Below are 26,105 nucleotides of genomic sequence, written 5' to 3'. Positions count from 1 at the left end.
TCTTCCTCCATTGGCTGGAGTTTATAAATTGTATTCTGTTGAGTTGGAAAACATCCACGGCTCCTGATTGAGAGCTGGAGGACAGCACTTTGAGGGGTCTGCTGCTATAAATACTGGGATCTCCCAGGTGATGTATAAATGGGTCATTACTTTGCATCTTGCACCCCCTGAAACATCTCAGGTGCCTTGATCCCATGTATTCCAACAGATGAGCTTGGCTGACTTCTCGGGGTGGGTTGGGGGGACATGCCACATGCCTCTGGCCCCACCATCTCATGCCTTTGCCATCCATCTCCTGACTGCCCAGAAGGACACCAGGAACGGCTCATGAGCTACAAAAACTGAAGGTCGGGAACCCAAGGTCATGCACCAAAGGTCATGAGAATTTTACATTTTATGTTGCTCTCATTTCTGATCATTTGAAACAACCTCTCTGAGTTTCTGAAAGGGAAGGGATTGGAGAAAAGCACACCCAATTATGCTAGGTTCTGTTTTATTTTGGCTTTTGTTTTTGTTTTTTTCCCACCCACCACAAGTTCTTTTCTTCCCCTCTCATAGTGTGGGCGAAATGCTGAAAACTTCGACCGATTTTTCACCCGCCATCCACCAGTCCTAACACCTCCCGACCAGGAAGTCATCAGGAATATTGACCAATCAGAATTCGAAGGATTTTCCTTTGTTAACTCTGAATTTTTAAAACCCGAAGTCAAGAGCTAAGTAGATGTGTAGATCTCCGTCCTTCATTTCTGTCATTCAAGCTCAACGGCTATTGTGGTGACATTTTTATGTTTTTCATTGCCAAGTTGCATCCATGTTTGATTTTCTGATGAGACTAGAGTGACAGTGTTTCAGAATCCAAATGTCCTCAGGTAGTTTGGAGCATCTCTATGAGATGGGATTATGCAGATGGCCTATGGAAAATGCAGCTGCATAATTAACACATTATCAAAGTCCTCTTACAATTTGTTTTCCGCAGCATGTCAGCTAAGTAGACCCAATGGGGAGAGAAAATGCCTGCTTTCTTTCCCTCTTTTTCTGCACTGCCATATTCACCCCAAACCATCCAATCTGTGGATAATTGGATGTTAGCAGTACTCTTCTACTTCCGGGCCTGGAGCTTGGCTTGTATCCAAGTGTATAGTTGCTTTGCCTAAGAGGAATCCCTCTATTTCACCTGTTCTGGAGGCACCAGACCTTGAAAAGAACATGCTCAAAATAAAATGTTACTTGTTATTTTTTTAAACTCAAAGTTAAAGTTATCAAAGTTCTAAAATTCCAAGAATGTGCTTTTAGACAGTCTCAGTCTAAAAGCACTTCAAGGGGTCAAAGGGCAACCAGCTTGGGTGCTACCTCAGTGTTGTAGTTTCTGCTACTTTATGTCTTTGATCACTCTCATCCCCAAACTACTTGAAAAGGGCATTTGGCACCACTCCCTGAAACAACACAGTCACTCTAGCAAGGCCCCCAAAGGGCCCTGGTTTTACATTGCATTTCAAACTTTATTTGCTTTGGGGTTTTGTTTCTGTTGATGTTCAAATGCAAAAAAAAAAAAAAAGAAAAAAAAGTGACTCACATTGTTACACATGCTTTAAAATATGTGTTCAAATGTTATTAACCACATTGACGACCTGCTTTGATTTAACCGAGAAGACGGCTGCGGAGCCTAGCAGACTCAGGCCTGTGGGAATGGGATTTGTCTAGATTTGTTACTGGCTTTAGAAAGCTAATTAAGTGCTCTGAAAAAGAACACCGTTTCTTGAAACAAAGATGGTTGTATTCCTCACTTTGATGTTGTTTTGCAAGATGTTTGTGGAAATGTTCATTTGTATCTGGATCTCTGTTATGTGCCATTTTTCTTCTAGCATCGAGATACAATAAAAAAAAAAAAAAGAAAAGAAGAAGAAATACTATTTCAAGGAAAGCTGATCTTTTTGAAAAACGTGGACCTAAACTACAAAGTGGGAACTGAGGAGGGAACTCAGGAGAAAGGAACTAACTGTGGAGCTTTAATCTTGGCCCCAGTGTTCAACCACTCGGAGAGGCAGGGGCTGTGGCCCATTCAGGGGCTGCTGGTGGCCTGTAGTGGGGTGGGAAGACCTGGCCAGAGCCAACGAGGATATTGGAGCCCAAAGTCAAGTTTAGAGACCAGCTGGGAACATGAATGGGGCTCTTGATTTTCTTATCAAAATCACCACTCCTCCCAACTTGGACTAAATATTCTTTCTAGCAAACAGCTTTGCAAGCTCCCTAAAGCCCAAGGAAACCCTTGGGTGGGAGAAATTTCACTCCTGTCTGAACGGATTAAGACAGCAGGTGACTCCTCCTCCTCGCCTGCCGTGTCCTGCTATTCTCAGGCAGCTCTAAAGAGAATTCTTATCACAGTTCAAGTGATTTCCAGAAGTTCCAGGGCTTCTGAGAGACCATCAGGGAAATTTTAACAACTTGACAAATGTCCTTGAAGTAAGATGTCTCATCTTTAAGGAAAAATGGGGTTTGGATTTCTGCTTAGGCAAAGTCTCCTGCAGTTCATCCTTCTCTGTCCTCTTCTTGCTTCAGGCTTGGGGACCGTCCCTGCTGTCCCCACTATGGTGGCAATCAGGACCTAAGGTGAAGCAAACTTGAAGTTCTAGCTGGCAAGTTTAGGCAATTAGAGAAGGAGGAAAATCGGAGCAAAGCCCCCTCACTTTATCATTGAGAAACTGGCATCTGGAAAGAGGAAGGAACTTGCCCAAAGTCAGTCAACTGCGATAAAAACCTGGGTGTCCTGATCCTCGGTGCAGGGCACTTTCTGCTCTATAGCAAAGCAACAGGCATCTCTGAGCCAGGCCCACCAACAGGCAAGATTTGAGGTCTCTCATCTGGTGGTTGGCTCATGATCTCATTTTGCTTGAACATGCTCTCAGGAAGATGAAAACCATGGAGAAACACTAGGCCATTGACACATGATCTGAGACAACTTTAGAAAACAATGTAGGATGGATGGAAAGAGAAAGAGAGAGAGAGAAAGAAAGAAGAAAAAGAACAAAAGAAGGAAGGAAAGAAGGAAGGAAGGAAGGAAGGAAGATAGTGTGTTTATATAATGCACTCAACATTTTCCAAATTCTTGCCATTATTTTTCAAAAGTTTAATAGTTTGCAGAAATAGAGACTCAAGTCAAAGTCTCTTTTAGAGAAACTTTCCATGGAAAGTCAGAATTTCTACCACTTCCTTTTCTATCCACATTTCCAGTGCAGAAGAAACTGAGAAACAGAGCTTTTTAAAGAGAGGACAGGGCCATAGCCACAAGGGCCTTCTTGGGGGATTAACGGGAGGTCAGTAGAATTAATAACCCTCCTTGGATGAGTGTTACTGTTCTCACGTGGCTTCAGATGCTATCAGCCTCAAAGAAATGATCTCAACAGAGAAGCTCATTCTCTCCCAACTTCTGTGGTAAAATCCAGGAGTATTTTCTCTGGGGATCTGCCCACAGGGCAAAGTCCATAAAGGCAAGTCCTGTCTGGACCTTGTGGTTATCTGAAGCATTAGCCATCACCAGCACAACAAAGGGGACAGGGCTTTCCAAGGTGGGGCTGGTCAGAAGGTAATCTTTGCTAAGATGCCCACAGGCAGGGAAAGCGAAATAGCGTTGATGAGACCAGGGGAGATCTAAAAAAAAGGCAGGTTTGTGTCTTCTAGCTCCAAATATACCTGCCTTTTAGCTCACACACTGTCCTGGAGTTCTCAGACCTTTAAGGGCCCTAACACAGTTCAGTTTATACAGGGGTTCAAAAGGGACAGTGGCCCATTTGGAAGACCTTTAGGATCAATGGGAATACATTCCATTGTTTTGCCTCAGAGTAAAGTTTCTGGCTCGGGGGTAATTATAAGTTGCAAAAAGGATAGAGGCATATCCCAAGTCTTCCTTTATTCCACAAATAATTACAAACAACCTACTGTGTGCCAGGCACTATTCTTGGCACTGGAAATACAGTAGTGAAGAACCTGATGAGGACCCTGTTTATTGTTGCTCTCCAAGAAATTCTCCAAGAATACTGTTTCTTGGAGAGAAATAATAAATAAACAAGACAATTTCTGAAAGCAATAAGTGCAATCAAGATAATTAAAGGATGCTAAAGTGTGACTCGTGGGGATTGGGAGAGAGATGCACAGACAATATTAAAGAGGAGACATTCGAGCTTTGCTGTGAACACCGGAAGTAACATACCGAGCGCCTGGGGGATGGAAATTCCTGTAGCACCCCACAGGCTAACAGAAGACAGGACAAGACAAACAGGGCAGGTGGGACATGGTAGAGATGGACCCCAGCAAACAGCTCTGTCAGCATCTTAACCTGCTCCACTCTAGCCACACATACCCACATGTACTCCTGAGACCTGTGTGTCCACCTCACTCCCCGACTCTCACACAGACACGGCAAGAATAAGGAGGGAACTCCACAGAGACATTTTACCTATCTCAGGGGAGCAGCCACAAAGAAGCAAGTCTTGTAAAACATGTTTTGCAAAGGAGAGTGAACCCAGCAATGAGAGATCCTTAACAGCTAGTGCCCATTAGGGGGCTAAACCTAAAGCCTGAGTGTTGATGGCTCAAATGCTCATGAGTTAGTCAATACTTACCGACCCCCTGGCCTTTATAATCTGACACAACTTTGGCTGCAGCCCGGGAATGTGCAGGGCACTAGTGAATCCAAGGCCTTCTTCTCTGGTTGTTTTGTAATAAAACAGCCATTGGGCTGTCCCTCCAGTCCGAGGGACTGAGATGAGGCCTACGTAGCAGCGATGTTGTCAGGTAAAAATCAGGAACCCGCTGAAATCTTGGGCAAGCCGCCCTGCCTGCTTGTGCCTTGGTTCTCTCATATGTCATATATAGGAGGTGAGGACTCCAACCCTACCTGCCCTAGGTGGGTGTGGTGATGATGAAAAAAGACAAGAGGCTTGCAAGGACCCTGAGGAGGTTGGAGCATCATACAGATTCTTTTATTAGCCCACATTCTGATGTTCCCTGGTGAGACTTGCCCCAAACAATTGCTAGTAAATGGGAGTTAATTTCTTCCCCACCTCCCTACTGAACAAAAAAAGAAATGTCAGACTTACTAGGAGAATCGAGTTGCTTTGAGTTTATTTTGTTTTGTTTTATTTTGTTTTAAGGCTCCCCTTATACACCTTCCTTTAAGCTTTGGATTTTCTCTCAACAAACAAGAGTTTGTTGACTAGATACATGCTAAAAATGTCTTTGGAGAGAACTTCCGCCTGATAAAGACCCAATTCTAGTCTGTGGGTGGATTTTCAAGCTGACAGTCGTCAATTCCTTTCATTAAGCAGTGATCTGATTTCTCCACATGGTCATTCTGCCTTCTTGGGGGCAGAGTAGATGGGCAGCAGTTCACCTTTTCTAAGAAAGAGGTCTTCTAGCCACCTGGGCTGCTACTGAATGGTTTTCTCCAGGACGCTCTACCTAATTGTTATTTCTATAACATTAAACATGGTAATAAGTAGCTTCCAATTCAATTCATCCTAAAGCCAAAGAAAATACACCACCACACGCACACACGAACACACATGCGCGCACACACACACACACCACTTTATGGCAATTCTTACAGAAATTCAATGACATTTCTTTTCTTACAAAATTTCCACCACATTTCTATCCCCAAGCCAACATACAATGTGAAATGAAAGCTAGTACATGGAGTGCAGCTGCTAAAAATTTTCAGCACAGGGCTCTTGCTGACTCTGCTCATGAGACGGCATCAGCCACCCGATGACTGGCGTATCTTGGTCCTGTGTCTTTCTTCTTATGCTGTGTTAATGTGTTTACTTTCCATTTGGCAGAGAGACAAGAGAGACACCTCCAACTTCGACAAAGAGTTCACCAGACAGCCTGTGGAACTGACCCCCACTGACAAACTCTTCATCATGAACTTGGACCAAAATGAATTTGCTGGCTTCTCTTACACTAACCCAGAGTTTGTCATTAATGTGTAGGTGAATGCAAACTCCATCATTGAGCCTGGGGTGTAAGACTTCAGGCCAAGCGTACGTATCAATTCTAGTCTTCCAGGATTCACGGTGCACATGCTGGCATTCAACATGTGGAAAGCTTGTCTTAGAGGGCTTTTCTTTGTATGTGTAGCTTGCTAGTTTGTTTTCTACATTTGAAAATGTTTAGTTTAGAATAAGCGCATTATCCAATTATAGAGATACAATTTTCCAAACTTCCAGAAACTCATCAAATGAACAGACAATGTCAAAACTACTGTGTCTGATACCAAAATGCTTCAGTATTTGTAATTTTTCAAGTCAGAAGCTAATGTTCCTGGTAAAAGTTTTTACAGTTATTCTATAATATCTTCTTTGAATGCTAAGCATGACCAATATTTTTAAAAATTGTGAGTAAGCTTTGCAGTTACTGTGAACTATTGTCTCTTGGAGGAAATTTTTTGTTTAAGAATTGATATGATTAAACTGAATTACTATATGTAAGCTCTTGTTTATATGTCTTTTCTTAAATGGATCATGTTACAGAGGTTACAAACTGAAGATCCAGTTTGTAGCCATTAGATAAGCTTAATTTTACTCACATGGAATTTTATTTAATTAAAACCGTTGTGAACATGAAAAAAATAAGATACTTTATATAAATTCCTGGACTTTTAGAGTCCCTTGAAAAAAGAAACAAAAGACTAGCAGCTCTAAGCCTATGTTTCCACATGGAAATAATTCTACAGAACTGAGAAATGCTCTCTCCTTTAAAAGCAGTGTATGTTCTCATTTTGCCACAGTCTCCACCACCCCCTATTGTCTTATACCCTCCATCCATTTCCCTGGCTGCTGTAGCTACTTGAGGTTGAGACCTCTGTCATTCGTGAGTCACAGGTTTGAGGACCTGCATATTTTCTTGTGCCCTTAATCAGGGTATGTGCACAGCCATCCACTCAATGTGGTTTGTGTTTATTAAGCTTATGTATCTAGCACAAAGTACATAAGATTTTATTCCAGCCATGACAAAAGTCAGGAAAGAGGCTGGTGTCAGTACAGAGAAAACCCTTTGTTTGTTGTCCATGAGGATGTTGCTATTTGTAAAATGACTTACCTTTTACTTACATTCTTCTAATTTAGCTTAGCACCTGCCAAAAAAGGGTGGGGGGTATAAGCCGTTTTTTTTTTGTTTTTTTTTTTAACAGCTTGTGCAGGGAGGCCCAAGAGAAGAGGGAGAAATAAGGGAGACTGCTTCTAAACCCTGCTGGCATGATAAGGAGCCACACACTCTCACAGCACAGTGGCACAGTACTAAATCACTGGGTGTCAACCTGATACCTTCTTCTCTGAATAAAGTCATGCTTCTGTTTTCTTTTCAAAAGATAGAATAATCCAATCTGTAGCACATGCCTTTGTAGCTGCTAAGGCTAGTGGGTAGCGGGAAAGAGCAAACCTGTTCACGCTACGTACATTATGACTCTCTACAAGGTGTATTCATCTCTTCCCTTCTTGAAAAAACCTCAGTAAATGGAGCACTGGAAAGATACAGTGAATCCATTTATCTTACCTAGTGCACTAATCTTTGCAGAATTTTAGAAACTCTGCCAGTTAAAGTTGGCTGAAGCCCATTTAAACTTCAGGAAGAAACTGTGTTCTAGGCATCACATTTAGAAAACAAAAATACCTGGGATTCTACAGATGTTTGAACATGCATTCCATTTAAGACAGTATTATGTAGAAGAGGTTACCATTGCTGCCTCTTATTCCTCCTCATTCCATGCCAGCTTCTCAAACTTTCCCCCTCTGCCAGATATAAACCCATCTTTCATTTAATAAATATTGAGCCCCAACTCTGAGCCAAGCATAGTTCTGGGTACTAGTGTTATAGAGACCAATAAGATAGTCCAGGACTCCCCACTTGTAGGGACAACATGGCTGCAGAAATACTGGCCTCTCATCCTCCTAGGATCATGTCCAGTGAGAAAGAGTGGGAGGTCCTATAAAAGTATTGTAGTTTACTCCAGTTGACTCAGCCTGGTCACATGTGCATTCCTGAGCCAAGAACTGTGGGTGGAGAGGGGAGGCAAGTGAGGTGCTTTGACCAAACCTAAGTTGTATTAGCTATTACTGTGTAACAAGTTACCCCAAAACTTTAAAGCAATAAACATTTATGACCTCTCAATGTCTGTGGATCAGGAATCTGGGTGTGGTTTAGGTGGTATAAAGTCTGCCATGAGGATGTGGTTAAGCTATTGACCAGGGTTGTAGTCACACGTGAAGGTTCAGCTGGGGGAAGATGGCATTCATTTCCAAGCTTACTCACATGGTTGTTGGCGACCCCAGTTCCTCACTTCATAGTTCCCTCCACAGGGCTGCCTCTGGACATGGCAGCTGGCTTCTCCTAGGGCACATGATTCAAGTGAGAGTGCCCAGTTTGGAAACCACAGTCTTTTTGCAATCTAATCTCAGAAGTGACATCCTATCACGTTTCTGTTTTCTGTTTTTTATGAGTAAGTCCAGCCCATGCTCAAGGGCAAGGGATTTTGCAAAGTGAGACTATTGGAAAGTGGAAGTCTTTAAGGACCGTCTTACAGAATGTCTATCACATATAGTATGAGCTGTACCTCTGCAGCTAGGGGTAGAGTGCCATTCAAAACACAGGAACTGGGAATAGGTGAAAAACAGCTCTCTGAATAAAAATTGGAAGTTGTTCTTGGAACAGAGGGGATGTATGCCCAGGAAGGAAACCACAGTGGTAGATCCTCTGTAGATGGGAATTTGGGGCTACTCCAAAGATTCTTGAAGCTAGTGATATATGAGAAATGGGTCAACACTGATAAACAATTAAAGGAATGGTTCACCTGGCATTGCATTGGTCCACAGTAGTCTCTATTGTTTCATAGCCAAGCTCACCACCCAAGGCAGAGACCTGAACTGGACCTTCTGATGAGTTATAGTTCTTTGCCTTCAAGATCTCAAAACCCACCAAGAAGATGAGTTGAAGGAAACATACACATGGTGTAAGTCTACATCAATTTTCGGGCACTGAGTAACAAACCACATCACAACCTAATGGCTTAATAACAACTACCACTTATTTAGCTCATGATATGGTTTTTCTGGCCTGGCCTCCCCAGTTTGTCTCTGATGGACTTGCTTGTGTATCTTCAGTCAGCTGGAAGATTATCTGATGACTGGAGCATCGATGAAATAAAACAGATGGAAAGAAATTGCTGGGAATAGTCTGGACTTTCCCACAGTCAGATTCTTCAATCTCAACATATAAAGGCATGGTAGCAGAGTTTAGGCTTGTCAATTGGATGACCACAGCCAACTTAAGAACTTCAAACCCATGAGGACAAATTTCTGAAATCCTCAGAGCTTATTCTTGCCACAGTTCTTTCTCTAACCTCACATACAAGCTCAGATGCTGGTGAAATCAAGAAGAAATGCAAAGCAAGATACATAGGAACCAAATCTGGGATACCCAATCCAGTTCCACCTGTCATGTCCTATGCAGGGACATAGATGAAGCTGGAGGCCATTATCCTCAGAAACTAACACAGGAACAGAAAGCCAAATACCACATGTTCTCACTTATAAGTGGGAGCTAAATGATGGGAACATATGGAAACACAGAGTGGAACAACACACACTGGGGTCTATCAGGTGGTGGAGGGTGGGAAGAGGGAGAGGATCAAGAAAAATAATGCGTACTAGGCTTAATACCTGGGTGACTAAATAATCTGTACAACAAATCCCCATGACACAAGTTTACCTATATAACAAACCAGCACATGTACCCCCTAACCTAAAGTAAAAGTTAAAAAAGCAAAATAAATAAATACCCTAAAGCCCAGTATCTCAGGTCCTATATCTTTGCTTGTTTTGATGTGGGACTGCATTGACCTACACAAAATTCTGCTGCTCATCACTTCCTAGACAAGCAATGTTGGCTCCAAAATGGAATCCCAATTTCCAAGCACAACAAAGTTTTAGCTCTAGGGGACTTGCCCAGTGAGTGAACCACACTCCATCCACTAAGGACTTTTCCCCATAAATGCTAGTCTCCCTGGCATATAGCCTGCCAAAATCAGGGCAGATGTCAGGGTGAGATGAAAGTGGTATTTGGACAAGAGATGCAAGAACATTTAGTTTTGTTGTCAACCGGTGACGACTACTCACAAGATCCAAGAGGGAAATAAATGCATATAGGACAATGCCTAGAAAATGAAGAATTTATTATGATTTGAAGATTTAGCTGCATATTCAATATGGGATCCTAATCCTAAAGTGGTTGGACTCCATAGAGAACTCCTAGATATCAGGTGGGTTGTATTAGTTATCTGTTAATAAATTACCCCCAAAATTAGCAGCTTAAAACAACACACATGTATTATCTGCACTTTCTGTGAGTCAGGAGTCTGGGCACAGCTTAGCTGGGTCTTCAGAGTTTCACATGAGCTATAGCTAAGGTGTTGGCTGGGGCTGTGGTCTTATCTGAAATTTCAGCTAGGGAAGAATCCACATCTAAGCTTACTTACATGGTTGTTGCCAGAATTCAGTTCCTTGTGAGCTGTCAGACTGAGGTCTTCAGTTCTTCACTGGCTCTTGGCAGTTTGTTGCCATGTGGGTTTTGCCAAAGTAGAAGCTTGCTTCATCAAATTATACACACTAAGAAGTCAATATAATGAGAATACCAGTAAGCTGGAAGCCCCATTCTTCTGTAACCTAATCATAGAAGTGACATTATATCCTTTTTGCTGTATTCTATTAATTATAAGCAAGTCATTAGGCCCAGTCCACACTCAAGGGGAAGGAATTACACAAGGATATTGTGGTATTTATATATATATATATATATATATATATATATATATATATATATACACACACACACACCCCACATATGTGTGTGTGTGTGTGTGTGTGTGTGTTTTCATCTACAGTTCCTGTACAGTTCCTGGCTCATACCTCCCATAACCCTTGTGATAGTCTTGTTATAATGTTGGATGCTTTAGACCTCAGGAAATAGAAGCTCTCTGACCTTCTTCTGCCCTCCTTCAGGCAGGACTCTAATCTTCCTGATTGTGGGTCATAAGACCCTCATTTCAGAGGCGGTCCCCTGTCCCATACTCAGGGGGAAGAAATGCTGACATCATGAAGGTTCCATAAAAACTTCACAAAAGGATAAGGTTGAGTGAGCTTTCAGATAGCTGACCACGTGGAAGTTCCTGGAGAGTGGTTCTCCATATTTCTCCCAGTGGAGAGGGCATGGAAGCTCCACGCCCCTTCCTGCATACCTCACCGTATGCAAGACATCTTCTCCTGTATCCCTTGTAATATCTTCTATAATAAACAAGTAAATGTAAATATTTCCCTGATTTTTGTGAGCCATTCTAGCAAATTAATCAATCCCAAAGAGGGGACTGTAGAAACCCCAACTAGAGGTTGGTTGATCAGAAGTTCCAGGGGCCTGGATTTGTGACTGGTATCTGGTGGGTGGGGAGGGGGCAGTTTTGGGGGCTGAGTCCTCACCCTATGGGATCTAATGCTATTTCCAGGTAGATAGGGTAGGAATTGAATTGGAGGATACACAGCTGATGTTCACTGCTTGTCGATGAGGAAAACCTCCCAGACATTTGGTTACAGAAGTCTTCTGTGTTGATTGTTGTGGTATGGAGAGCAGGAAAAACACACGATAAATAGGCAAGATGGAGACTATTGGGAGCCATGTCCGAAGCTGTCTACCACATAATATGGGCTGGAGTAAGGGAGGGAGGTGCCTTAGCACTGTGTCCAATAAACGTGTTCAATCTTGACCAGCCAGGTCAACCCTCCTCCCTAGAGGTGAAGTCGGAGTTGGGAGCAGGGACTATAAGGATCCCTTCTTTGAGAGTTTCCGAGCTGGTGTGAATGATCAGACTGACACAATTAATCCAGATGAAAGAGATTCTTTCAAATAAAATGATTTGGGCCTCTCATAAACAGAGAAGAAATTAGTATTTGCTTAAACCCACGCAACGTAAGGGCCCTTGCTCTCAAAGGAGTTTCCTTGACTCCCTAAGACATGAGCAGCACCAGATTCACATTTATGCCCTAGTTAAGCAGCAGAAATCAAAAGGGGACTTTAGATGATGAACCCCTGAAGGTATTTGACCTCAATGTCATCTTCAGGAAATCCTACTAATTGTAAGTGGGCAGAGCTCAGCACAGGACTTTCAAGGGAAGTAGATGAGCAAAGAGGGAATACTAGGAAATTATGCTAAGGGGAGAAGACTTTCTGACAGAGAAGAGGAACAAGCAGAAATGACCTCCAAATCTCATCCTCTATCATCTCATGGCTCAAATCTGGATTGGGGGTGATTTGCTTATTGTTAATATACTATAGGGGCTGAACCCATGGCAGGGAGCCCACGCCTTTGGAGAGAGATCATTGGACACAGAAGGTCTATTTCACTCATTCATTCTACAAATCTCTCTTTAGAATGAATGACTGTTCCAGATGGGAACAAAGCACGGGTCCTTTTCTCATGCAGCTGATGTTTAGGAGGGATGCATATTAAATGTATATTAAATATGGTGAATAACATGATAGGAGACAGCAGGGTTTTGACCTGCTGGGTTGTCAGTAAATAGCTGGGTTGTCAGCTGTTTAACCTAAGGGGCCAAGGAGGGCCTTCTTGACAAGGTGATATTTTGAGCTCAAAGATGAGGAGCCAGAGGAAAGCATTCCAGACTGAAGGAACGTCAAGAGCCAGAACCTGAGGGCTGGCCTGTCAAGGAGCAGAAAGTGGAACCACATGGCTGAAGACTGGTAAGCACTGGACCAGGTGGTAGAAGATTCCTTCCAAAGAGGAAGTCAGTGGTCTGATCACGTAAGCATTTGTAGACCCTGCTGAGAAGCTTGACTTTGTTCTAAGTTCAATGAGAATCCCTTGAAGACTGTATTACTTTCCTGTTGCTGCTGTAACAAATTGTCACATGCTGTATAGCTTAAAACAACACAAATATATTATCTTATTGTTCTGGAGGTGAGAAGTCCAAAAGCAGCCTTACTGGACTAAAATCAAGGCATTAGCAGAGCTGGTTCCTTCTGGAGGCTCCAAGAGGAGAATTGGCTTCCTTTCCTTTCCCAGCTTCTAGAGGCTGCCTGCTTCCTTAGCTCATGTCCCCTGTTCATCTTCAAAGTGCATCTCTGCAACCTCTATGTCTCCTTTTCCATCTGTGACTTTTCTGCATCCCTTGTGATTACCTTGGGACCGCTTAGATCATCCAGGATAATCTCCCCGTCTCAGATCCTTAACACATCTGCAAAGTCCCCTTTGTCATGTAAGGAGCATATTCACAGGTTTCAGTGATTTGGATGTGAATGTGTTGGGAGGGCCTTTATTCTGTCTCCCTACAGAAACTTTAAGCAAAGAATTGCCATGATCTGATTTGTATTAGAGAATGTAGTTTGTAGAGAAAGAGGAGCAGGAAAATAATTGGAGGCCATCGTAATAGTGCAGCAAGGAGGAAGAGGTGCAGTTTACCTTGACCACTGCCATCCTTGTAGAGATGAGAGAGGAGAAACACACACACACACACACATACAGAGAGACAGAGAGAGACAGGTGACTGCCTCTGACAAATCCAGCCAATCTTGTTTCTACTGACCCCAAGCCCAGGGTTCTTTCAACCATCCCAGTTTTGTTTCTCTAGGGTCTGTGTGACATTTTTGAAGGGAAGAGACTTGGCCATAAAGGGAGGGAAAGCAGGATAAGATTAAGGCATCTGTCATGGTGAGTAAGGCCCAGAGTAGTACGCTGAATAATGACCACCCAAAGATATCAAGTCCTAACCCTGGAATTTGGAAATTTTACCTTATTTTGGGGGTGGGGAGGAAGGTCTTTGCAAGAAGTAATTGAATAGAGGATCTTGAGATGAAGCGATGACCCTGGGTTAACAGGGTGGGCCCTAAATGTCATCACGAGGTTTCTTATAAGGGAGAGGCAGAGGAAGATAACACAGACACACAGAGGAGAAGGTGATGAGAAGATGAGGCAGAGGGAGATGCAGGCACTAGATGCTAAAGGATGCAACAGGCACCAGAAGCTGGAAGAAGCAAGGAATGCGTTCTCCCCTAGACCCTCCAGACAGAGCACAGCCCTGCCAACACCTTGATTTCATACTTCCAGCCTCCCGAACTGTGGGTAAACACCTGTCACCATTTAAGGCTACTCAGTTTGTAGTAATTTGTTTCCACAGCCCCAGGAAACTGATACACCTGGTGTGGATCAGATCATAGCCTAACCTGTGACCCAACTGCTGTGAAATTGACCAAGCCGGCACTTCAAAACCAAGCTCCAGAGTGTTGCAGTGCCGCCAGGCAAGTGCAGTCAGGGATGAACCCTCACTCCCCGTTGTCCCAGCAAACGAGATGGGATGGCACTACAAGGGCTGCTCTGACAGCCAGAGGACCTTGATGCCTCTAAACCCCTTTCCCATTGGCACTGTCCCCACCAGCCAGAATAAAGAGCAAAGACCCTGTCTCTGTGGATGCAGCCCTCCTGCGGGGCCCCCGAAGACAACGGATGCTTCGTATGGTGCAGGCCTGGGGACAGCTCGCCTCTCCCTCGCAATACACCCACCTGGGGTTGGCTCAAACTCCTTTTTGTCTGTTGCTGCAGAGAGTGGTGGAAAGCTACAGAGAATGGACAAAACTCACAGACCATCTGTTCATCTTCTGTGTTTTGTGAATTTATTTTCAAATGTTAAGCATTCGATAGCAGTCGTCAGGCATCATCTCAAAACTTACCATTTGGGGAAAGGCATTCTCTTAAAAATCTACAAGAATCACTCACAGACCAGTGAGACTCAGGGTTTGGAATAGGGGGTGAGTCGTATTTTGAAACATCTTCAAATATTATCATATAATTTTATAACCGGAAAAGGAAAATAAGATGTCTTGTTTTTATAATACAGATTTCAGGAAGGAAAGCTTGACAAAATTTCACTAGAAGGGCTCTGTAGAAAATGGAGGGATTTTTTAAGAATGAATCGAGGCTCTTGATCAAGAGTGGGCGTGTGGGGGCTTATTGGAATCTCGTGGCCATGGTAAGATTTCATAAATATTTTTCAGGAAGGGACACAGGTTCTCTCTCTCTCTCTCTCTCTATATATATATATATACACACACATACACACACACACATATATATACACACATACACACACACATACACATACATATATTTTTATCTATCTATCATCTATCTATATATATAGAGAGAGAAAGAGCATAACATTTTCAGTAAAGGGATGTGCCACCTTGATTCGATTCTAGCATGATCGGAAACTGAATAAAATGGATAGTTTACAGTCATCTATGAAGGGATGTGTCTATGGTTGTTAGGGATAAGCAGAATGTACCAACTCCTGAAGATGGGTTTTCTCTCTGTGTCCTGCCACTCGGGGTCGAGTTGGGGAGACTCCAGTGTAGGAAGAGACCCTCACTCTAAATTCAGTGGCCTCCAACAGGAGCTTCTATTCTGGGTAGAACTATCCTTGTGCATCAGAGATGAGTCTGGGAATGTTGAGGGCGACTGGGAAATTAAGCAGCTAATTCCATAAATCATGACCTTTGGCATCCACAACTAAGCCCTCTTGGCCAACATGACGAGAGCTGAAGATGGACACCCTGGAGCATGTTCCCCTTTTATTCATACAACTGCAGAAAACTTGACCCAGGTAGGAATAAGGGGTTACTCTAGAGTAGAGTGTAGGGGCGAGAGCCCAGAGTTGGGAGTCAGAGTGTGCAACTCCCAGCTCTGCCGCATGCCAGCTGCACAACCTTAGCCGTTCTACGTCCTCTCATCCTTAAAATGAGACAATAACAATACTTCTCCCTTAGGTTTGTTGTGGGGATGGATTGAGATAGTGCCTGATTCATAGCATGCTCTGTGTATGTGTTAGCCATTATTTTCATTATTTCAGGAGCCAGGCAGGTAAGGCAAGTGCCTGAAACTTTCCCAGGTGTAGAAAAATGAGAGTGTTGTAAACCAGGAGTTTCTGACCTGGACAGTGTCTGTCTTCTCCACAGTGAGCAACCACAGCAGTGTCAACTCCAAATGAGAGCCTGAAAGAATGTGTACCACGGTGCCATCTCTTCCCATTCCTCAGGAGAAGCTGGAAAGCCAGATGTTTATATGAACGGTCCTGATTTTAAAATATGAGCCATTAGCCAGGCGTTTTGAGTTTTTCTTAAACAGGCATAAATAGGCGAGGTAAAGACTATTGGGAGCCATGTCTGAAGTTGTCTACCACATAACGTGCGCACCTGTAATCCCAGCTACTCAGAAGGCTGAGGGGAAAAGACCACTTGAGCCCAGGAGTTTGAGACCAGCCTGGGCAACATAGTGAGACGCTGTCTGTAAACAAAAAAAGGGAGCACTGATTCTAATTTTTTGAAACTTGAGGCTGTGCAAGTAAAATATGTCCACTGGATGTGTCTGTCAGGTAGGCTACAAGCTTGAAACCTATAATGTGCAAGATCAAGAAACATACATTTTTCAGCTCTTTTAAGAGAATTCAAAGGGTATTTGGAAGCATCCCATTTGCAGGATATATTAGCTGGACATTATCATTTATAAGATAATAATTTCACACTTACAATGTGTCAAGACCTATTCCTAGGCCTTTGCCATAACAACTCAGTTAATCCTCATGACAACTTAAGAAGTAGGTACTATGAGTTTTGCCATTTTACAGTCAGGAAACTGAGGCTTATCAAGGTTAAGTAATTTGCTCATGATAAAATAGCAGATATTGGAGCAAGACTTTGAATGCAAAAAAAATAATGTGAATTAATCGTACACAAAAATAACATGGAATGTTGGCATGGCCAGGGTTTTCATCAAAATTCATAAGGCTTTGTACTGCTAACTGGTGTTGGGACTAGTAGGACCACAACAGGACCCAAGCAATCAGAACCCAGCATAACCTGACTGTGCACAGAGTGGCTTGTGTCCAAGAGAAGTTAGTACTTGGCCGCTGAACATGTATGTGGTTGACATGGCGAAGTATTAAACACACAGACGATGACTAACTCTTACCTTGTGTCATTCATTAATATTAGCTTACTTAGTGTTAAATATTAATTTACTTAATCCCAATGAGGCAGATACTATTTCATTTTTGTTGTTGTTTTTGTTTTTTGTTTGTTTAAAACAGAGTATTGCTCTTGTTGCCCAGGCTGAAGTGCAGTGGTGCAATTTCGGCCCACTACAACCTCTGCCTCCTGAGTTCAAGCAATTCTCCTGCCTCAGCCTCCCAAGTAGCTGGGATTACAGTCATCTGCCACCACAATCAGCTAATTTTTGTATTTTTAGTAGAGACAGGGTTTCACCATGTTGACCAGGCTGGTCTCGAACTCCTGACAGGTGAGCCACCCGCCTAAGCCTCCCAAAGTGCTGGAATTACAGGCATGAGCCACCATGCCTGGCCGGTAGATACTATTTTTGTCATCCCCATTTTATGTGGAAACTGAACCACAGAGAGGTGGAGCCATTTGCCGGAGACTACGCAGCCACTAACGAGGCAGAGTTTGAATCTAAACAGTCCAATTCTGGAGTCTATGCTCTTAACAATCACAGTTTGTACATAAATCAATTGAGAACATCAAATACCTGTGGCTATATCCACTGCAAAAATGCTTGTGAGTAAGGGAGGACAGAACAAAGGGAGAGACTTTGAATTAAGTTACAGACAAAACTGAGCATTTGCAGGGAAATGCTGTTTGCTTTATGATGATGATAGTCGCTATCTTTCAGCGAGTGACTACTAGGTTCCCACCAGTGTTCAGTTTATTTCAGCCTTACATAAACTATAGGAGCTGAATGTTAGTAGTAAACTCATTTTGCAGATAAGAACACTGAGTCTTAGAAATGCCAAGTAACTTGACTGAGGTCATATGGCTGGTAAGTGGCCAAGCCAGGGCTTAAATGCAGGTCTGTCAGACCCTAAATCTTGTGTGGTCAAGCCTCACATTAAAATGTTCAAGAGCTTGCTTTTTCCAGAACCACTTCTACTAAGGGAAGTGAAGTAAGTGGGAACAGGAACTGATTCTTACTCGGCCATGGAATGAACTTCCAAAGAGTTTCCAAAGGGTTCACATGACCAAGCAGTTCATGAAAGGGTTGAGGTTTAGCATAGAGCCTCATCCAGGATATTTATCTGACACCCCACGGGCTCCAGCTCTCAAACATCCTGCACTTGGAAATAAGAGGCCCATGTACCCCTGCCAAATATAAGGGCTGTCCTTCTGCCTTGCTTTGTCCTGGAATCCAACACCTGCCTTAAATTAAACCTACATGTTGGGCCAGACATGGTAGCTCATGCCTGTAATCCCAGCACTTGGCGAAGCTGAGGCAAGTGGATCACTTGAGGCTGGGAGTTCGAGAGCAGCCTGGCCAACATGGTGAAACCCCATCTCTACTAAAAATACAAAAATTAGCTGGGCATGGTAATGTCTTACAGGTCGTGCACCTGTAATCCCAGTTACTTAGGAGGCTGAGGCACAAGAATGGCTTGGACCCAGGAGACAGAGGTTGCAATGAGCCAAAATTGTGCCACTGCACTCCAGCCTGGGCAACAGAACGAGACTCCATCTAAGAAAAACAAAACAAAAACCAACCAAACAAACAAACAAAAAACCTACATGTTTGATCTTCTCAGCATCACAAGTGACAAATCCCACCTCAAACTAAGGCAATTAAAAGGGAAAAATGGTTGCATATTTGTTTAGATAACTAAAGAGGCCTTAGGTCTTTCTGGCTTCAGGTACAAATGGATCCAGGGACTCATGCAATAGCAGAAAGCTGTTACTCTCTGCCTTCATCTACTTTTTCACCACGACTTTATTTCCTTTGGTGGCTCCCAGAATCTCCAACCACCATCCTCAATACCAGTAATACCAGTGGAAGGAGAATTTATTTTTTTCAGTAGTTCCAAAAAACGTTCTGAGACTGGGTTTTATTGCCTCAGCTTGAATATTTATCTCTAACTTGATTATCTTAGCCCAGAAGATAAATATTAGACTTGCCAAACTGAGTCACCGTGCTTGCCCCTGAAGTAGCATGGAGGTAAGAGATAATCCCTTTGAATTGCTTGGGAAGTGGGTAGTTTCCCAGAGGAAAATGGTGGTGTAATTAAAAGAAGAAAGGGGTCAGCGCAGTGGCTCATGCCTGTAATCCCAGCACTTTAGGAGGCCGAGGTGGGTGGATCACCTGAGGTCGGGAGTTTGAGACCAGCCTGACCAACATGGAGAAACCTTATCTTTACTAAAAGTACAAAATTAGCCAGGTGTGAAGGTGCATGCCTGTAATCTCACCTACTTGGGAGGCTGAGGCAGGAGAATCACTTGAACACAGGAGGCGGAGGTTGCAGTGAGCCGAGATTGCGGCATTGCACTCCAGGCTGGGCAACAAGAGTGAAACTCCGTTCCCCATCCCACCGCCCACACACACACACACACACACCAAAAAAAAAAAAAAAAGAAAAGAAAAGGAAATGGATTCTGGAAAGACAATAATGACAAGTGTTTTCTAAAAGATCAGAACATAGAGTAAACTTCTTCTGTATACTAGGATTGTAGGAGCAACCTCATTTAGTGTGTGATGTGTTTACCTAATCATCCTTAACGGAAGGTGCTCAAGACCTCTGAAGTCTATAGTAAAGGCAAGAAGCTTCTTTGCTAGCTTAGGTAGTGAACGTTTTCCCTTCTGGAAAGAACACATCAATACTCCTTCCTGTTCCATCCCTCAGTCTTGTTCACTATAGTTCAGGTGGGCCTAGCCCCACCCAAGGTTTCAAGCATGAAACTGTGACCTCAACTCATCTTGTTACAGGAAAGGAGTCCCAGTCCGGACCCCAAAAGAGGGTTCTTGGCTCTCACGCAAGAAAGAATTCAGGGAGAGTCCATACAGTAAGTGAAAGCTAGTTTATTAATAAAGTAAAGGAATAAAAGAATGGCTACTCCATAGACAGCAGCCCCAAGGGCTGCTGGTTGCCCATTTTTATGGTTATGTTTTGGTTATATGCTAAAGAAGGGTGGCTCATTCATGCCTCCCCTTTTTAGACCATATAGGGTAACTTCCTGATGTTGCCATGGCATTTGTAAACTGTCGTGGCATTTGTGGGAGTGTAGCAATGAGGACAACCAGAGGTCACTCTTGTGGCCATCTTGGTTTTGGTGGGTTTTGGCCGGCTTCTTTACTGCAGCCTGTTTTATCAGCAAGGTCTTTATGACATGTATTTTGTACCAACCTCCTATCTCATCCTGTGACTTAGAATGCCTTAATCATTTGGAAATGCAGCCCAGTAGGCTTCAGCCTTATTTTACCCAGTCCCTATTCAAGATGGAGTTGCTCTGGTTTACACACCTCTAACAGTCTTACACCTCTGGCCATAGTGATTGGTTCTGAGATGATTATGTCCTTTTTTTCTTTTTTCCTTTTGCGACAGGATCTCTGTTTGTCACCCAGGCCGGAGTGTAGTGGTGCAGTCTTGGCTCACTGCAACCTCGAACTCCTGGGCTCAAGCGAGCCTCCTGCCTCAGCCTCCCAAGCAGCTGGGACTACAGGTGCATGTCACAAAGCTCACATAATTTTTTTATATTTTTGTAGAGATGGGATCTTGCTATGTTACCCAGGCTGGTGCTGATCTCCTGGGCACAAGCAATCCTCCCGCCTCAGTCTCCCAAATCACTCAGATTGTAGGCATGAGTCACTATGCCTGGCCACTTATGTGATTCTATTCTTGTCTGAGTCATCATGCTCTGGGCATTAGATAGATAGATAGATAGATAGATAGATAGATAGATAGATAGATAGAGCTATTTGGAAATAAAAGCTCTCTCTTCCTGACTGGGGTGGGTGAGAGGGTAGGTTCTTGGCTAGGAGGTGCTAGGAACCACTTTGCCACCGCAAGGATAGGTCTGGCCTCAAAATGGTGCAACACAGAGGCAACTAGAGTTAAGAGATGGAGTTTGAGCTCCTGGATTCAGGCATGCCTGGACTTCTCAGCTACTTGAGCCAATCAGTTGCTATCTTTTTTTCCCCTTGAATGAAACCAATTTGAAGTGCATTTTCTGTCACTTGCAACTGAAACAAAGCCTAAATGATACTACCTGGATCCAAATACCAGCTCTGCCATTTTCACAAACCATACTCATTTGGGTAAGTCAGTTCTCGTGATCCTTAGCTACCTTCTCTATGGAGTGAGGATCCCTCCCCTGTAGGGTTTCTAGGGTAGTAATTGAGGTTATAGCTGATAATACACTGGGTGCTCCATACATGTAAGTTTGAGACATTGTAAGAGCAAAAAAAGCACAAAGCAAGTAGGATGCAACCAAACTGAATGTCTATCATTGAAGCCAAGAAAGTACATGATGTAGATGATGACAGCAGGCTGGACACAGATAATACGGAATTCTGGAGCTAACTGGAAAGCCAATGCTCAATTGAAATACATTTACAATTTAGAATTTAAAATCTTTGTAAGGGACAAACAAACACTAAGACTGCTAGTTCACAAACCCTGCAAAGCAAGTGAACCATTTGTGTTTCAGGCGAGACCACAACTGTGAGCCATGAGATGCAGTTGCCCAATTCTGGGTGTTCCCATGAATTAGGGTTCTGGGGAAAGGAAGCCCCATGGTGTCCCCCCACCATGACCCCCTACTCAGCACCCTCTCTCTCCCAACGCCAAGAGAATTGAAGGGCCTTTGAGTCCATGCCTCTCTTTTAATTTCAAAACTGAACATGACCACTCTTTATTTTTAATCTTCCCTTCCCCTAGTCTATGCCTTCAAGCAGCTTTTCTGGGGAGAGAGTGTTGGCGCCCACACTGGCAGATCTGAGTCCCTGGCCACGTGCCCGCTGTGATGAGGATGTTGCCATGCTCACACACCCCAGCAGCCTGGAATCCAGCCTTTAGAGGGGCTCACTTGGGAACTGTCAGCACGATGAGGAGAGTGGAAGTCAAGTCCCACAGGTGACCCAGGTGAGGACAAGGCGCCCTCCATCCTTGCCTCCTCTTTGGAAATGAGCATGCCTTATGTCTGGTTGGAGCAACTTGACTTGAGGGAGAAGTAGGGGCTTACAATGGTCATCACCATATATTGAGTGCTCCCCGTGTGCCAGCACTCTTCATCCACTCTCCAAAGAAGAAGGCTGCTTAGAGAGGTCAAGGAACTTGCCTAGTGTCACAAAGTTAATAGGTGGATAGCATTTTAATCTTGCTTGGCATAAATTCAGAACTACAACTTAGTCATCATACTATAATGCCTACCAGGAGAAAGAATGCATTGATGAGCTGATATGAATGTCCTGATCCATTTTACAATCGTATTTATTATTGTTAATTGTTAAAGAATTACCTGATCCATACATCAATTTTCTATTAATTTGATTGGTATCATGGTCTTAGAACATGTCCAGTTCCTTGATGCTCATCCCATCAAAAGGTAGAGACTAATTTCCCTTCCCTTTGAATATGGTCTGGCTTCTAATGAGTAGAATGTGGCATAAATAATGACTTGTGATGTCGAGGCTAGGTTAGGAAAAGCTATAGAACTTCTACATGGCTCCAAGTCTTGCAATGCTCATTCTTGAAACCCAGCCATCATGCTGTGAGGAAGCTCAAGCCACACAGAAGCCATGGGGAGATGCTTCTTCTGATAACCCACCCAGCACCCAGCATCAATCACTAGATATGTGAGTAGGAAAGGCTTTGAGATGACCTCAGTCCCAGCACCATCTAATTGCAACCAGGTAGGGATTCTGAGCAGGAACCACATAGCTGATCCCAGTTAATTTCCAGAACTGTGAAAGATAATAATAAATGATTGCCATTAGAAACAGTTAGTGTGAATTAGTTCCTGTAAAACATGATCACTCCTTGAACCATGGCAAAAAAAAAAAAATTAAATTAAAAATTATCTGCTTGACTTGTCTGATTTGACTCCAAAATGAATAAACTTCATTCTTATAAAACTTTGTCTGGGAGACTTTCCACTTGCTTTTCTGAGAGTGCTTTTATGTTTACATAATATGGATGATGATGATTATTATTCATGTTACTACTTCTTGAGAGCTTTGTATGTCATGCAGAGGGCTAAAGTCTCTACCTGCATTATTTTATTTTATTCTTTTTTTGCTCAAAAACAACATAGTATTGTCATTTTCTTTTTTCTTTCTTTCGTTCTTTCTTTCATTCTTTCCTTCTTTCTTTCTTCTTTCTCCTTCCTTCCTTCCTTCCTTCCCTTCCCTCCCTCCCTCCCTCCCTCCCTCCCTCCCTCTCTCTCTCTCTCTCTTTTTCTTTCTTTCTTTCTTTCTTTCTTTCTTTCTTTCTTTCTTTCTTTCTTTTCCTTTCTTCTGTTTTTTAATGGAGTTTTTCTCTTGTTGCCCAAGCTGGAATGCAGTGACACAATCTCAGCTCACCACAACCTCCGCCTCCCAGGTTCAAGTGATTCTCCTACCTCAGCCTCCCAAGTAGCTGGGATTACAGGCATGCGCCACCGCACCTGGCTAATTTTGTATTTTATTTTATTTTATTATTATTATTTTTTTAGTAGTGACAGGGTTTCTTCATGTTGGTCAGGCTGGTCTCGAATTCCTGACCTCAGGTGATCCACCAGCCTCGGCCTCTCAAAGTGTTGGGATTACAGGCGTGAGCCACTGTGCCCAGCCTTGTCATTTTCATTTTTGGGACTGAGCTCAAGTAGTTAATTGTCCAGAGGGGTCGGGCATGGTGGCTCACACCTGTAATTCCAGCACTTTGAGAGACTGATAGGGAGGATCACTTGAGGCCAGGAGTTCAGGACCAACCTGGAAAACATGGTGATACCCTGTCTTTATTATTTTTTAAAAATTGTCTAGAACCCACAGCTAGGATGCTGCAAGGGTGAGGTCTTTATTGATTCATTGATTCAACATGTATTTTGGAGCTCCTGCAATATACCGCTCTCCATGCCAGGCCCTAAGAAGAAGACAGATGAGGTTTTTGCACTTGTACTCCAGTGTGGCAAACAGGTGATAAGAAAACAAACCAGTAAGTAAATATCTTAATCTATCAGGGCTACTATAATTTTAAAAAAATCATAGCCTGAATGGCATAAACAATAGAAATTTATTGTCTTACAGTTCTAGAGGCTGGGAAGTCCAAGACCAAGGCATTGTGTAATTTGGCTCCCTAGTGAGGGCTTTCTTTCTGGCTTACAGACAGCCACCTTCTCAGTGTATCATCATGGGGCCGAGAAAAAGCACTCTCATCTCTCTTCATCTTCTTATAATGATACACATCCCATCATGGTGCACCATCCTTATGACCTCATCTAAACCTAATGACTGCCCAAAGTCCCCACCTCCAACTACCATCACATTGAGGATAAAGGCTTCAACATCTGAACTCTGGAGGAACATAAACATTAAACTCATAGCAATAAAATGGCATTGCTAATTGTGATCATTGGTATGAGGAAAAATAGTGATGCACTTTGTGGAATTAAGGTAAGTGGCTGTCTTCAGTCTGGTGGTTGGCCACAGCCTCTCTGAGAAAATGGCCTTTGAAGGACACGATGTGAGATCTGCACCATGGGATCCTGGAGAAAGAGCATTCCAGGCAGCAGAAGCACTGAGAGGAAAGGTAGGGTTTGGGGAAAGACTTGTTACCTTCAAGGAACAGCACACACACCCACACCCACACACACAAGAGGACAGCATAACAATGAACAAGAAAAACAGGCTATGAGACGAGATCAAAGAAGGAGGCTGCAGCCAGATCACACAGGGCCTCGTTGGCTAAGGTAACAAATGTGGGTGTGTTTTAATAAAAATGAGAAATTTGGAAGTTTTTTTTTTGTTTTTAATAGAGTAGTGTTATGGTTTGGCTGTGTCCCCAGCCAAATCTCATCTTGAATTGTAGCTCCCATAATTCCCACATATTGTGGGAGGGACCCAGTAGGAGATAATTGAATCATGGAGGCAGTTTCCCCCATACTGTTCTCATGGTAGTAAAAAAGTCTCACAAGTCCTATGGTTTTATAAGGGGTTTCCCCTTTCACTTCTCTCTTCTCTCTCATTCTCTTTTGCTTGCCACCATGTAAGATGTGTCTTTTGCCTTCCACCATGATTGTGAGGCCTCCCCAGCTACATGGAACTGTGAGTCCATTAAACCACTTTTATAAGTTGCCCAGTTTTGGGTATGTCTTTATCAGCAGCATGGAAACGGACTAATACAGGTAGTGACATGACCTGGTTAACTTTTAAAAAGTATCATTTCTGGCTGTTCCATGGACCAAATCAAGCAGGGGAAAAGTGTACTGAGAGACTCCAGTCAGGGTCACCACATAGCTGGACCATATAACCCCTGAACACAACTGAGCTTACAACACCTAGGATTCAGAGTTTGAGCTGCTTTGCCCAAACAGAGCAATACCTATCTAGAAGTGATCATCCTTCTACTGCAGCAGCAGGAGGTTGACAAGCCTGTACTTAGAAAGGCCAGAATGACTAGGTTCTGAATTCAGGAAGAGGGAGTGGATAGGGGGCCATGAAAAGGAGAGGGCAGCCATTATCATTTCCATTAATTAAAAGAAGAAAAGGAAATTAAATGAAGTAGGCCTCTGATTCAAGAAGTTAGGAAAGGAAATGAAAGCACAATGTGAGACTCTGTGCTAGCTCACTGGAAAATCTTGATGAAATGGATGCTTTTCTGGGAAATAGTTACTAAAATTCATTCAAGAAATAATATCTTAAATAAAGTAGCAGAGGGATTAAGAGCAGGCTCTGCCATCAGATGAATATGGGTTTTAATCCATTCTCCATGTCTTACTAGTTGTGGGAATTTGGGCAACAGTCAATGTCTTCACTTCTAAAACAGGAATAGACTGGATACAGTGGCTCACATTTGTAGTCCCAGAACTTTGGGAGGACAAGCCGGGAGGATCCCTTGAGCCCAGAGGTTTGCAGCTACAGTGAGCTATGATGGTGCCACTGAACTCCAGCCTGGGTGACAGAGTGAGACCCTGTCTCAAAAGAAATAAGTAAGTAAATAAATATTCAGGGATAAAACAGTCCCTGC

General features: G+C 43.2%; 2 protein-coding genes across 6 annotated transcripts in view; one reads left to right on the top strand and one right to left on the bottom strand.

Annotated features, from left to right (window-relative positions):
* The window catches only part of PRKCB (protein kinase C beta), a 382,510-nt gene extending 376,028 nt beyond the window's left edge, over window positions 1-6,482 (top strand). Inside the window, exon 17 of one of the 2 annotated variants that reach the window (XM_050773830.1) lies at window positions 5,835-6,482. In XM_050773830.1, the coding sequence (XP_050629787.1) occupies window positions 5,835-5,987 (153 nt within the window). In that variant the 3' untranslated portion in view covers window positions 5,988-6,482. Of the gene's footprint in view, window positions 1-558 lie in introns of both variants that reach the window. The other variant, XM_050773829.1, reaches the window with a different exon arrangement.
* The window catches only part of NDUFAB1 (NADH:ubiquinone oxidoreductase subunit AB1), a 1,133,838-nt gene that overhangs the window by 629,046 nt on the left and 478,687 nt on the right, over window positions 1-26,105 (bottom strand). The gene's annotated exons all lie outside the window — the stretch shown is intronic.

This window comes from Macaca thibetana, chromosome 20 (genome assembly GCF_024542745.1).
Source record: "Macaca thibetana thibetana isolate TM-01 chromosome 20, ASM2454274v1, whole genome shotgun sequence".
NCBI classification, from domain to species: Eukaryota; Metazoa; Chordata; class Mammalia; order Primates; family Cercopithecidae; genus Macaca; species Macaca thibetana.
Note: the sequence above shows the minus strand (reverse complement) of the source record. Positions and strands in the feature narration are given on the sequence as shown.